At 43.0% G+C, this 13,926-nt stretch overlaps 1 protein-coding gene across 2 annotated transcripts; it reads right to left on the reverse strand.

Annotated features, from left to right (window-relative positions):
• Positions 1–294: 294 nt before the first annotated feature.
• RBM34 (RNA binding motif protein 34) lies at positions 295–13,442 on the reverse strand. Of its 2 annotated transcripts, XM_057737267.1 has the most exons (11): positions 13,336–13,442; positions 13,049–13,223; positions 12,689–12,828; positions 10,572–10,803; positions 9,096–9,155; positions 5,567–5,610; positions 4,526–4,609; positions 4,314–4,377; positions 2,922–2,961; positions 2,599–2,717; positions 295–918 (listed from the first exon to the last, which is right to left on the reverse strand). In XM_057737267.1, exons 1-11 carry the CDS (start codon positions 13,386–13,388, stop codon positions 640–642), a joined length of 1,290 nt encoding a protein of 429 aa, XP_057593250.1. In that variant the 5' UTR covers positions 13,389–13,442; the 3' UTR covers positions 295–639. The 2 variants fall into 2 exon arrangements, with proteins under 2 accessions (XP_057593250.1, XP_057593251.1); XM_057737268.1 differs by lacking the exon at positions 9,096–9,155.
• Between the last annotated feature and the right edge of the window lie 484 nt (positions 13,443–13,926).

The raw sequence follows: 13,926 nt of genomic DNA on the forward strand, positions 1-13,926 counted from the left end.
TCTGGTGGCACAGTGGTTGAGAATCCGCCTGCCAGTGCTGGGGACACAGGTTCAGTCCCTGGGCCGGGAAGATCCCACATGCCACAGAGCAACTAAGGCCTTGTGCCACAACTACTGAGCCTGAGCTCTAGGGACCTCGCGCCACCACTACTAAGCCCACCCACCGAGAGCCTGTGCTCCACAACAAGAGAAGCCACCACAATGAGAAGCCTGCACAAGCACAAAAGAGTGGCCCCTGCTTACCGCAACTAGCGAAAGCCTGCGCATAGCAATGAAGACCCAACACAGCCAAAAAATAATTAAATAAATAAATAAATTTAGTCTCATCTCAAGTAATTCTTAAAATAACTCTCTGAAGTGTTAATCATGTATTTCCAACATACGGTAAAATAACACATAACCACTAAGACTCTCAGTGTTCACCCTACATCAAAATCATGTCTTATAGCATTGGCATTATTACATGGTGATTGATATGCCTACATCCTAAAACAAACACTTCAAAGATACTATTACAATGTGAATAAATGAACAAGTATCTGTGTTTCACATACATAAAAATTTCTTCAGCTCAATACATGGATTTACCACAATTTTATTACCAGTAGTTGGGGGTGGAGGGGGGGAAGCTTCAGATAGCTACTTCTGTTTTTTCTGTTTCTTAGCTCGTCCACTTTTCTTCTGTCCTTTCTTTTTCTTCTTCGTGAGAACAGCTTTTTCTCCGATAAACAAACTTTTAGAATGTTGTGTACTTTTGGAAGCAAAATTAAGTCCCTGCTTAGCTTCACTGACCTTCTTCAAACTAGGATTTGAATTTTGCTTTAATTTTTCTTTATGAACAGAACGCATGACTCTGAGTTTTCTTCCCATCAGTTCAGAATTATTTAATTTCAGAGCAAGATGAACAGCATCTGTATCCTGCAATAAAAATCAACATATTAAATTTTCACCAGAAACTCATCCGCAAAGAAACTAATAAAATGGTGACTTTTCTGGATTAGAACAACTTTCAAGCTTGCATGTAGAGACCCCTGTCATTTCCACAGCCAAGAAGTCCAATCCCAAGTATTTCAGCAGCTGTGCTTGTAATATTAATCATGCTCCCTCACAAGTTTCTCCCAGGAAGCATTCAAGCTGCCCTGTCAAATAATCAGATAAGTCACAATCCAAGAGCCTCATTTTTCTCAATGTAAAATGAAGTTTCAATTAATGAGATCAGTCCTATGCAGTCTTTTAAACCAATAAACCTCCTCCTCACAAGGCTCTTCCTGCAGAAGCCCCTCCTGTATTAGTTGATCTGAAAGCAGAGAACTCTCTATTACAGTCCTTGAGATGCTGCACTAGATGCCTTGTAGGGTTCCCTTTAAGTTCAAAATTATATTATTCTTTTATTCTAATATAATAAAGGAGCCACTAAATGCTAACCACCCTGAATATTCATGACATGTTTGTTAAAGGGCTTTACAAACTTATCAACAGTCAGAAGACAGCAGAGCAACAGTGAGATAATGACATCACAGTAACGATGACAGCATCAGGCTGTGACCACGTTTCTTCAAGCGCTTCTGGTCATACATACTAATTAAGAGCCTTAAAAAATGATCATATATCTGGACCCAGTTCGTGACGACCCATTAGGGAGCTTTCCTAAAGAAGTAATCCAGGGCTTCCCTGGTGGCGCAGTGGTTAAAAATCCGCCTGCCAATGCAGGGGACACGGGTTCAATCCCTGATCAAGGAAGATCCCACATGCAACTACTGAGCCCAAGTGCCACAACTACTGAAGCCCGTGCCCCTAGAGCCCACGTTCCACAACAAGAGATGCCCCCGATCTCTGCAACTAGAGAAAGCCCGTGCACAGCAAGGAAGACCCAACACAGCCAATAAATAAATAAATTTATGGGGGGGAAAAAAAGAGGTAGTAACCCAAAAATGGAGGCAAACGTTTAAAGGAAAAACATAACGCCTCTAATTTCATTATTACAGAGAAAAAGAAGACTGCAAATGTGCAGCATTTGGGAAACACTAGGGAAAAGACAGTATAAATTATGTTACACTGCTCAAGGGAACACACTTACATGATAGAAAACAACATAAAGCAGGCTGCAGAATCTTATTTTCACAAATATTAAGTCTGACCATAAAAAAGAAGGCACAGCTAAAAACTGAAAGGAAATATATGAATGGGTTGTTGTGGAGGGAAGAAAAACCTAAGTGCATTGGGTCGTATGTGTATTCTAATAACTTTAGGCATGAGACACTGGTTAATAGTTAGTGCACTAAATATAACCAATTTTGTACAAAGACTAAAATTTTCTTCTACCTGAGTGAACAATCAATTCTCTCCATTTTACAGAAGGTAAAGATTCAGAGATTAAATACCTTTAATATCCAGGATCTAAAACATTTAGTGACATTAATGAGGAGAAATAACCAAAACATCTCTTGGTTGGACACAGTTACAGAAAGTCATCTATTATGGCAGGTTATGAATTTAGTTTTCCTAAGGTGGAATTTGAGGGTGACAGCAAGAGTTATGTCTGAATGATGGGACAGCAGGCACATTTCAAGGACAGCGATGATGCATCAGCCTCCGTACCTCAAAGAGCACGTAGCCAAAGCCTCTGCCGACTCCTGTAACTTGATCCCGCACAATCCTTACAGCCACAACGCTCCCACAGTCCAAAAAGTGTTTCTCAACTGCAGATTCTTCAACTTCTAAAAACAGATTCAACCCAAGTGCAAGTGAGGACCTGGAATCGCCTCAGGAAGCTGGAGATGTTTACTAATAAGGCAAAGCAAACCAAGCCTGGTGGAAGTCAAGTTACACTCCACTAAAGTTAGTCTTAAAGCGAAACATGTTACCACTCAGATGTTATTTGAGCAATAAACAGGTACTTTAATGTGTTTAAACAGACTTACTGTATGGGAGATTCCCCACAAATACGGATCTCTTGTCCCTCTGAAACACAAAGAGGGTTAATAAAAGTCACTCATGGAGCAGAAATGGAAGTCACCCTAGAGGCCACCTTTCTCCTCACCCCACTATCTCATGGGCTCCACCTCCTGATTTCCCCACCCTCCAGGCCCGTTTGATTCCGTTTCTTCTGTCTTCCCTGCTGGGGTGTGAGCGAGCCGGGGACTGGGGAGTATTTCTGTTCACAGCTGGCACTGACCCACAGCAACGCTCAAGAAAGGCCTGTTCTGTTGGGGGTGGGCAAACTTTTTCTGGAGAGGGCCAGAAAGCAAATATTTTAGGCTTTGTGAGCCACGTGGTCCCTGCTGTACCTACTTGCTTCTGCTCTTACAGCAAAATAACACATAACTAGTGGCTGGTGGTTGTGTGCCAATAAAACTTTATCAACAGAAATGGGCAGCAAATAGATTGCACTCTCAGGCCAGTTTGCTGACCCCGTGCCAAGTCCACAATCAAAGCCAGGGTTGTCATTTCTCAACGAGTCACCCTGACACGGACAGTAACGCATTCTGATTCTGCGGTGAGTTCTTGCAATTCATGCTTCATTCATTTCAAGAGACCCCGAGGAACAGCTTCTGGACAAAACCCAGACTCCTCAACACGACCCACAAGGGTGTTGAAGATTGGCCTCCAGCTACTTCTCCAACAGCTATTCTTACTCCCGCCCCTCCTCACACTCTACCCACTAGTAACTGTATCAAGCTCTTGCCATTCCCTCAACAAATTAGGCTTTGGTCCCCACCACTTAAACTGTTCAAACTTTTTGCCTGGATAACGCTGACTCCTCTTGCAAGACTCACAGAACACCTGTTCTCCTGGAAACCCTCCTTTGTCCCTTCTTGCAGGCAACTCCCCAAATCAAGTGCCCCATTCCTGAGCCGACAAAGCATCCTGTGCATTTATGAGAGTATTTATCATAAAATAGTCTGCTCATCTTTACCTTTCTCCTGTGAACTCCTGGAGAACTGAGACTGTATCTCAGCACTGAACGCCTGACACGCAGGAGGGACTCAAAAACGGTTTAATGACTGATTCAGCTTTAGACCTCAGTCTGTAAGATAAGGCACTAGCCCAGATGCTCTCTAACATAACTTCTGGCCTCACTCTCTAGGATTAGGATCCTAGAGATAGGATTATTTCTTGAAGTCAATGCTGACTTCAGCCCTCGCGGCACCCTGGGCACCCACACTGAGACCACAGAGGGCAAAGGCTGTCTCCTCTGTGCCTCCCTCATGCTCCTAGCTGACCCCACTGCTCTCCCAGCACAAGCTCAGAAGAAAACGTTTCTCTCTACACGACTCCAACGAAGTGCTTTAGACAGCTCAAGAAGCACTTACGGATGAGGTCTCAGATGCAAGATCCACTCTAACACGAAATCCATCCGCAATTTGGGCCCCATTTCTGTTATAAATATGAAGGGAAAATTGTCATTAAAAATGAGCACTGAGTTACTGGGATATTGCTCTGAAGTGAAACCAAAGACTAAAGCATGGACTCACACATACTTAAATACAATAATCCTGTCCAAACATCAAAGAGATGAAATTACCTCTCCAGTGCTTTTGTAGCAGAACTCTCGTCCTTAAACACAACATAAGCATTAATGTTTTTCTGATCGGGATGAATTTTACGTCTACACCAAAAAAAAAAAAAAAAAAAAAGACAATGTAAAATTTGTTACTCTCAAAGTCACTGAAATAAATATAGCTTGTTTTCCACTCTCACTCGACACATATGACAAGAATTTCTGGGGGGAGTTTCATCTCTTTTAGTAAGTATTTAGTAATAACTCAAAAAATACACAACTTATACAGATATTGGCTGATACATGTGGCCCAAGGCCTTCTTACTAGTTATCACTGTGAGAGAAAAGGAGGCCCCCAGGCAGCTCCCACACTACAAACTATGACCTTAGCTGCAGCTCTGTATCTAACACACACACACACACACACACACACATACACACAAACTTGCTTTTTCCTTTTTACTGTAAAATAAAAACTACATAAGCATGTACAGTTTAGGGAATTATTATAGGAACCACATCCCTGCACGTCTATGTGGTCTTATCACCCAAGTGTCCGATCCTAGACAAACTTTGGTCTTGTCCAGTTTTCAACTTGAAAAGTCTTTTGAATGCTGTTTAATCTGTAGGATTCCCCATTTATCTCTCTATCTTATGGTCTGACCTGTAGAATTTCCCTGGAAAAACCTGGACAGCCAACGGTAACCACGAGGCACCTAGGTATGGGAAATGTGGCCTCAGAATTGATGAAATATGATACTTATGAATTATAACAGAATTTTTAGATGCAAAACTTTCATATTCTCTTCAAACACTGATTAAATGTCCTTGAAATTTCTCATTTCTCATGGCACATTATTCTGCAATTCTTTCCATGACTCTACAATTTACATTGAGGCTTGAAGACAAACTTCTGACAAATTTATATGTTATTACAGACATAAGAAAACAATAAAAATGATGTTTTATCCAAATATAAAAATCTATGAGGTTAAGAAAAGATCTCATTTTAACCGAAATGGAAGAGAATTTACGACTACTCCCTTTCTCTAATTATAAACTTACTTTATTGCTGCCAACTTTCTGGACAAAATTCCCTCTGCTGGAATCTTTCAAGAGAAAAAGAAAAGTATTAGTCATTATTTGACATACTATTTCAAAATAATTATGTTTTAAATGAATTCTAAATATCTAACTCTGATATGATGTGATTAAAAGCATTCTAAGGAAATACTGAATCAGAAACAACTGTCCTAATAGTGTATGAAGAGGACCTGATGGCTGAGGACAAACATTTCCAATGAGCGTGCCATACTCAGATTTCACAGGCAGTGACTCTCACACTAGGCGGAAGCTACAGATGACTCGAGGGGGTCTCTGGTCATGAGGGGTGATGATGTTGAAGACACACGTGAAGAGTTAAGGAAAATTGTTTTATAAAATGAGCATGGAAAAAAGATACTTCTAAACTGATATTTTACTGTATATGCTATATGATTTTAAATATGTCTAAATTGATAAATAATATAAGAAGACATCACTTCATCCATATCTCTAAGAGTTTATATATGCCAGCTGGCAAAGCAAAACAAACAAACAAAAACTTCAGTATCTGTAATTGGACAAATAAGGGAACCTCTTTTATATTCCAGGATCACTTTATTGTCAGCACCTAAGAGTGAAGGGAGCAGATAGGGAAAACTTTACAGAGAGGTGGAAATTCAAGTCAACAACTGTGACTGCCGGCAACGTGCCAAATACCACCAAGTACTGAGAACACAAAGGTGAAAAGATACAGACTGCAAGTTCACAGTCCAGGGGTGCCAATCTCATTTAGGAAAGTTACTATAAATCTCCTCTGGAAGACTTTTTCCTTTTAGTCATTTGATAGCTTATATAGTAAAACCAAGAAATTTGAACTATTTCATCTCAGTCTGTCCTGCGCAAGCTAACATACGGTCAAACTCTCAAAATACAGACAGAAAACCAGTACAACACATGAGAACTGCCCACGTGAATAATCAACAGGTGAATGCTGGTCATCAAAGTGCATCTATTGGGTACCTTCTAGGAGCTCTCAAGGACCTGTGCCCTGTTATTAAAGATACGAATGAATAAATATAACATAAGGCAGTAAAGTACAAAACCAATTTAGAGGGAAAAAATACCACTTAATGGTATCAGCTTTGAATAACTGACAATTTTAACTACCTACTGAAAAATACATATTATCCTGACAGGCAAAATGGGACTTTAAGAAGGATTCCCAGAATATATATACAGTGAAATACTACTCAGCCACAAAAAAGAAGGAAATCTTGTCATTTGCAACAACATGGATAGAGGCTGAGTGTATTATGCTAAGTGAAATGTTGAATACAGACGCTGCATGATGTCCCTTATATGTGCAATCAAAAAAGCAAAGCAGGGAATTCCCTGGAGGTCCAGTAGTTAGGACTCTGAACTCTCACTGCAGAGAGCCTGGGTTTGATCCCTGGTGGGGGACCTAAGATCCCACAAGTGGTGAGGCACAGCCAAAAACCAACCAACCAACAAAACAAAAGAAAACAAAACTCGGAGATAAAGAGAACAGACTGGTGGTTGCGAGAGGAGAAGGGGGTTGAGAGTGGGTGAAATGGGTGACGGGGGTCAAGTGCATGGTGACGGACAGTAACTAGGCTTATTGTGGTGACCACTCTGTAGTGTAAACAAAGACTGAACTGTTCTGCTGAGCGCCTGAAACTAACATGATGTTTTATACCAGTTTTACCTCAATTAGAAAAAAAACAAACAAATGAACTGAGCAAAAGGACAAGGGTGGGAAAGCCCAAGCATGTGATCGGCAACGAGGGCAGCTCCCAGCTGCGGGACAGCCACATGTGGAAGAACGCAGGGCCCCAGGGCCACCCTGCACAGGCCGCCAGGTGAAGAACTAAGGACACTGACAGCGAGGAAAAGGAAGAGCTTTTAGGCAGCTCCATACGTGTCTGATGTGCACCAGGTGCAGGTGTGGTGAACTAAGGAGCCAGACAGACGGGTATCTGTGATCACCACTCCTGGTCTGGTAGAGAGAGACGAACCACGTAACAGTGACACGGCCGCACGGCAAGGACTACAGTGAAGCGCGGGGCACTGGAGGGCACCCAGCTGGGTCACCCGGCCTACCAGTAACCCAGGGGCAGGGAAGAATCAGGGCAGCCCCCCAAAGGGAACATCAGGCCACGGCAGGGGCGGTCGTGTGTATAATGTTCATGGGAGGGGAGGAGCAGGGTTGAGGAAGGAGAGGAATTTCCGGCAAGAGTTCCGGGAAGAAGTACTTTAGGAAGATTAAGTTGCCAGCGGTGGGTTGGATACATCTGAGGTAGACTCAAAGCAGGACCTGCAATAAGCCTCTGCAATTATTCTGGCACAAGGTAGTGAACACTTAGGTGGAACAATGGAAAAAGAAAGGAATGACTCATCTTGGGAAGAAACCACAGTTAGAAATCAGGCAGGGATGACCAACAACAGGCTGGGTGGGCTAAAGAAGAGCGTCACAGGCTCGCCGTCTGAGAGGCACTAAATGACAGAGAACATCAGCAGGTGGCATAGGCTGGGGTGGGGGCGTGATGGAGGTAAGCACACACAGGCTGAAAATGGGGTGCTGGCAGGACACCCAAATGGATGTGTCCGGCAAGGATCGAACATGAGGAAAACGGGACTCGGAAAGGCAGACAGAATATACGTGTGACGAACATGAAAAACAAACACCAGGATAGAAATTACGGAGATGGCGCCAAAGCCTTGGAACATGTCTACTTTTAGAGAAGTGGGCAGCTTTGCCCTCTGGGGAGATCTGGCAATGTCTAGGGATATCTCTGGCTGCTACAGCCGGGGTGGGGAGGAGGCTCCCAGCACGTAGCAGGCAGAGGCCTGGGATGCTGCTAAACCTCCTGCATGGCACCGGGCAGCCTCCAACAACCAAGAATCACCCAGCACCAAGCGTCAACAGTGCCGAGGGTGCGAGCCCCCAATGTAGAGAATCACGTTGAGAAAGAGCCGTCTGAAACAAGGAACAAACATCTCCTATATTCTAATACATATGCGTTACCTTACAAAACGTATTAATCACGCTCATTCATGACCCAAGGTCTACAGAGGCTCAGTTGGTGAAATCAGACATTTACTTCTATAAAGTTTCAACATTAAATCAATTCAAAAGTACTTTATCTTTCTATGTCGGAGCATAAGTACTGCTCTGCACAGTCACGCAAACCCCTCATACGAACACCTATGATTTCAGAAACGCTACTCAATAGGTATGAATGTTTCCACCTACTCAACGGACGCACAAACAAAAGTCACCCATTCACCCTCCAAAATACACTTAGTAAGGGTATCATTTTACTATGTGAACTCATTAAATTACCTAACAAAGTCCAAGAGTCAGCAACAGATACGATGCGTGACTCTTTTGGGGGGCTAGATTTGTGCCTGTTGATTCTAAAGGTTAAAGTCAAGGGCTCCTCCATCTGACTAAAACCAACACATGAATAAGTCTGATTTACATGCAGTACATTTTAAGATTATGCAACTGGGGGGGGGGGGCACATACCAGAGAACGAAATCGTACAGATTCTATCTGTCCGTACTCTTTAAAAAATGACTTCAGCTTCTGAAACAAAACATATAGGAATTAAGTAAAACTGTCTGATAATCTTTTCCTGCCATGTTTTCAGAATATTTCAGGAAAAGTAGGTAAGTATTCAGTTAGAAGACAACAAACTTTTACTGAAACTTATATAAAAAGAAAACAATTCAGTTCATGTGAGTATCCATAAAGTACATAACATTTTTGTCTTTCAATCTTTTACAATCTTTACGACATGTAAACTAAGATTATATATTCCATAAATTCTCTCATCTTTTCACATTGGCTTATTTAAACCAGAAATGAATTTTAAGGATCCTTATGTCACTATGGGAAATTCCCCAATTGTCTGGAATTTCGACCACTGGATTGAAGAAAACTCTTAGGATGAATTTTATACATTATTCTTATGACTGGCTCAGAATGTGAGGAATGTATGTGTTTTACAGCTTGCACAATAATTTCTATATGCAATTTTAATCCTAAAACAACTTATTAAGTGTGTAAAGTGCCACACGCACACACTTCCTTTGAGGAAGGTAAGTTCACCGCACATCACATGCTAGGGGACGGAAGGCCAAGGGGCAAAGGGAAAAACCAGGAGGCAACTTTCTCGTAGTGTTTCGTTTTTAAGAAAGTGGAACTGAAATTGTTCTTCAAAAGATAAGCAGGGTTTTTGGACTTCCTAGGTGGCGCAGTGGGTAAGAATCCACCTGCCAACGCAGGGGACACAGGTTTGAGCCCTGCTCTGGGAAGATTCCACATGCCACGGAGCAACTAAGCCCGTGCACCACAACTACTGAGCCTGTGCTCTAGAGCCCGTGCTCCCCAACAAGAGAAGCCATGGCAATGAGGAGCCTGCACACCACAACGAAGAGTAGCCCCCCGTCTCAGCAACTATAGAAAGCCCATGTGCAGCAATGAAGACCCAACACAGCCAATAAATAAATAAAATAAATAAATTTATTAAAAAAAAAAAGATAAGCAGGGTTTCGACCCAAGGGATTGCCACCAGGGTGACGATCACATGAACACGCAGAAGATAAAGGGTAAGTCTTGGTTTAGTGAACCCCACATAATGAAAGACACTTAGCATGTATGCATTCATTTACACAACAAATATTCATCAAGCCTCTACTCCACACCAGCCACTGTCTCAAGTGTGAGGGATAGAGCAGTGAAAAAAAGAGATAAACATCCCTGCACGTATGGTGCTTCCGTTCTAGCGGCATACCACAGAAGATAAAGCTGGAGGGAAAAAACAGGAGACCACTGCAATAGCTCAGACAAGATTTGCAAAAGCCTGAATTAGGGCAGTGACGTCAGGAATGGAAAGGAGCAGGTGGATACCAGAATCAATCTCTAGAATGATTTATGCAGCCATTTATAATGAATTATCAGCTTCCCTGCATGTTTACAATATACTGACTACACACTCACCTTCTTATTACAGGTGACAGGCAAATTCCCAACAAACACAGTTCTCTCATTCTTTAATCTCTCTTCTTCTTGGTTGATCTGAATTTTCCTTCTTTGATTTACAACCGTCTGATCTACATCATCAAGTACTTCTTTATCTGCAACCTTAACACCAGATTGAGAATTTTTCCTTTTCTGCCCTTGTTTCTGGTGAATTTCTTCTTCTAAATCAGCACTCGCTAAAGCATTTTCTCTTTTTAAGTCAAAAAAAAAAAAAAAAAGTCATGGAAGTCAGGTCTAGTATTTGACAAAGCACACTGATTAGAAATACTTCCCGCCTACCCCTGGCTCTCCTATATATAAACTAACCATTCACAAATACATCTACATTTCAACAGCATTATCAGAAACTGACTGATATCTTCAGGATACTCAAAGAGTTAGAAAAAGTTAAGGTCAACTTCTGAAGATAGGTTAAAACTGCCAGGTAATAAGCAGAGCAACAAAAATTCATTTAAACAGAACTTGGTTCACTTAAAGCTCTTGGAGATTTAGTTTACACTAAATTTCATTCTCTGCTCTACAATTCTAGGGTTACTGCAGCACTCCCAGGGGTTCTATAAAGGTTAACATACCCACAAAGTACTTTGTAAAAGCGACCGGGCCAAGAGGAGACACTAGATTTCCTACTGCGATATTGAAAGGACTCCTTGTCAAAAGTAAATTCTTCCAATATTGTAAAGTAAGTGCACCAGTCCAACAAGAGAACTGCACCAGGAACTTAGGAGTGAAGTGAAAGAATGGGTAGTAGGAGTCATAAAACTCATTCATTCAATAAATATGTACTACTCGGTTCTACTCTCTGGGGATACAAAGATAAAGAGATTATTAGAGGCCTTTCAATAGCCTAGTCTCTAGATAGACAGGCAAGGTTCACCTTAAAATGGTAACATGTATAATACATGGTGTAGAAACATAAACAAGAGAGGCTCTCAGAGGAGAAAAGGCAGTGAGTGTGTAGCACAGGGTCAGTCCTCTGTCAGTGCTGACCATTATCATCCGTGCACTAGACCACAAGCTCCACTAAGGAGAAGGTCCATGTCTAGTCCTTTCTTCACTACAGTATATAAAGTACCTAGCAGGAGTGAAAGGAAATGAGACAGTATGTCAAGAAGGACCATGCCTGTTTTGCAAAAGTGCTTAGATTTTTACCCCACAGAGGACAGGGAGCCCCTGAAGACTTTGAGAGTGCCTAAAAAAGGTCATTTGGGCAGCAGAGCAAAACATAATTATGAAACGGACAGGGCTGGATAAGGGAGACCAGGAAGGAGACAGACACTGGAGAAAGCCTGTGCACAGCATTAAACACCCAACACAGCCAAAAATAAAAATAATTAAGAAAAAAAGAAATTAAAGATGTGCACAGCTGCATCCAATAGGAGGACAAAACACAGTAATTCACAACTGTTAGCAATGAAAAAATAACTCTCAGGGGAATTCCCTGGGGGTCCAGTGGTTAGGACTCCACGCCTTCACTGCCTAGGGCCCAAGTTTAAGGGAACTAAGATCCCACAAGCTGCTTGATGCCGCCAAAATACAAACAAAAAAACCCCCTCTCAGAATAGGTAACAAGATCACCTACCTGCCAAGGGAGAACAGAGATACAAAGGGCGTGAAGAGAGTAGCCTGACAGACTGAGAAACGTTAACTAGGAATCTGTCATGGTGCTGCTATATGGATATCAATTCAAATAAACTCTTTAAAAAAAAAAATTAAGCTAATGGGGGACATTTGATCTCTGACTGAATACGTTTAAGAAAACCAAACTCATCTTTTACATGCATGCTGAAATATTTATAGATGAAACCTAAGTCTTAGGTTTGCTTCCAAATAATGAGGGACATGTGAATAGGGTAAAGATGAAATGAAATTGGCCAAATGTTACTAACTGCTGATGCTGGGTACAAGGGGTCCTTATCCTTTTCAACTTTCGGATATGTATGGAACTTTCCATAAAACAAAACTTTAAGTAACTATGAAGTGAGAAAATAAATTAAAACGAAGATTGCAGGTATAAGAATGTCAATTTCTTCACCATCTTATTTCTTTAACATCAACTAAGAGAGAATTTCACCAACCTGTCTGCCAACTTTGTGTCTGCATCAGAAAGCTTCTTCTTCACTTTCATTTTCTTGGCAGGTTCCCGCAAAAGTGGTCTTTGGATTTGGGACGGACTTTCCTCCTCCTTCTCATCCCGTTTCCTTTTTTTGGTGGTTTCCTTTTAAAAAATTGAAGTTATTTTTGAGACCGCATCCTTTTTAGTAATTCAGTGGTCTTTCTAAAGCAGTATCTTTTCTCTCTCACTGGTACGTCCAGTAAAGAAACGTTACTTAAAATCGATCCTCTCTGCCCCAGTTTAGAAAGCACGCCCTGCAAGGTAGGCTGCAGCCTTTAAATGTGTTCTCATGGGCCATTCGGAGTAGAATGCAGGGACTTACTTTAGGCACAGGCACATACACGGGGTGAAGCTGAGGCTCCAAAGAGCCGAAGAGGGAAGCCAGCCGACCCGTGCTGCCTCTGGAGGGCCGCTTGCCGTGGAATAAACTACTGGCGACTTGTCCAATCTCATAGTCTCCTGCCAGGTTCCCACGAGCGCCGTCCTCCGGGTTCTCTCTAGACATGGACGCCAGAGACTCAGCGACACGATGCCATGCCCGCCCCCCACCCCGCCCCGCGCCCCCGAACGCACACTCCGGCCCGTGAAGACGAGCCACGCGCCACTCACCCCTCAGTCGCGCTCTGCTTTCTCTTCCGTTTGTTCTTCCCTCCCAGCACCATCCTTAGCTGAGGCCTCCGAGTGGACGGCAGCACGTGAGCCCGCACTTCCGGTCCCGGCCGGTTAGCTCTCGGAGCCACGCCCCTTCCGCCCCGGGGGTCTCCGCTTACGCGCTGGGGGCGGAGTCGGCAGGTGACGGACGGGGCGGAGTCGGCGGGTGGGGGCGGAGACAGTGGGCGGTGAGCCCCGGCCCGGCTTCGGGACCAGTTTGTACCTTTCTATGTTTGAGGGACCGCGTCTTGGAAGGGAAGTCTTCCGATAGTAGTTGAGGGCTGAAGTACGAATAAGAATCAGCCAGGGACTTCCTAGGTGGCGCAGTGGTTAAGAATCCGCCTGCCAATGCAGGGGACACAGGTTCAATCCCTGCCCCAGGAAGATACCACATGCTTCCGAGCAACTAAGCCCGTGCACCACAACTATTGAGCCTGTGCTCTAGAGCCTGTGAGCCACAACTATTGAGCCACAACTACTGAAGTCCACGTGCCTAGGGCCCTTGCTCCACAAGAGACGCCACTACAATGAGGAGCCTGCGCACCACAA

Source organism: Hippopotamus amphibius, chromosome 5, assembly GCF_030028045.1.
Source record: "Hippopotamus amphibius kiboko isolate mHipAmp2 chromosome 5, mHipAmp2.hap2, whole genome shotgun sequence".
Classification (NCBI taxonomy): domain Eukaryota; kingdom Metazoa; phylum Chordata; class Mammalia; order Artiodactyla; family Hippopotamidae; genus Hippopotamus; species Hippopotamus amphibius.

Coding starts and splice junctions, on each gene's coding strand:
- RBM34 (XM_057737267.1), bottom strand. CDS start 13,388: ATGGTGCTGGGAGGGAAGAACAAACGGAAGAGAAAGCAGAGCGCGACT. Junction 13,224..13,335: donor AAGCAGAGCGCGACTGAGGG/GTGAGTGGCGCG, acceptor GTCCATGTCTAG/AGAGAACCCGGAGGACGGCG. Junction 10,804..12,688: donor GACACAAAGTTGGCAGACAG/GTTGGTGAAATT, acceptor TGACTTAAAAAG/AGAAAATGCTTTAGCGAGTG.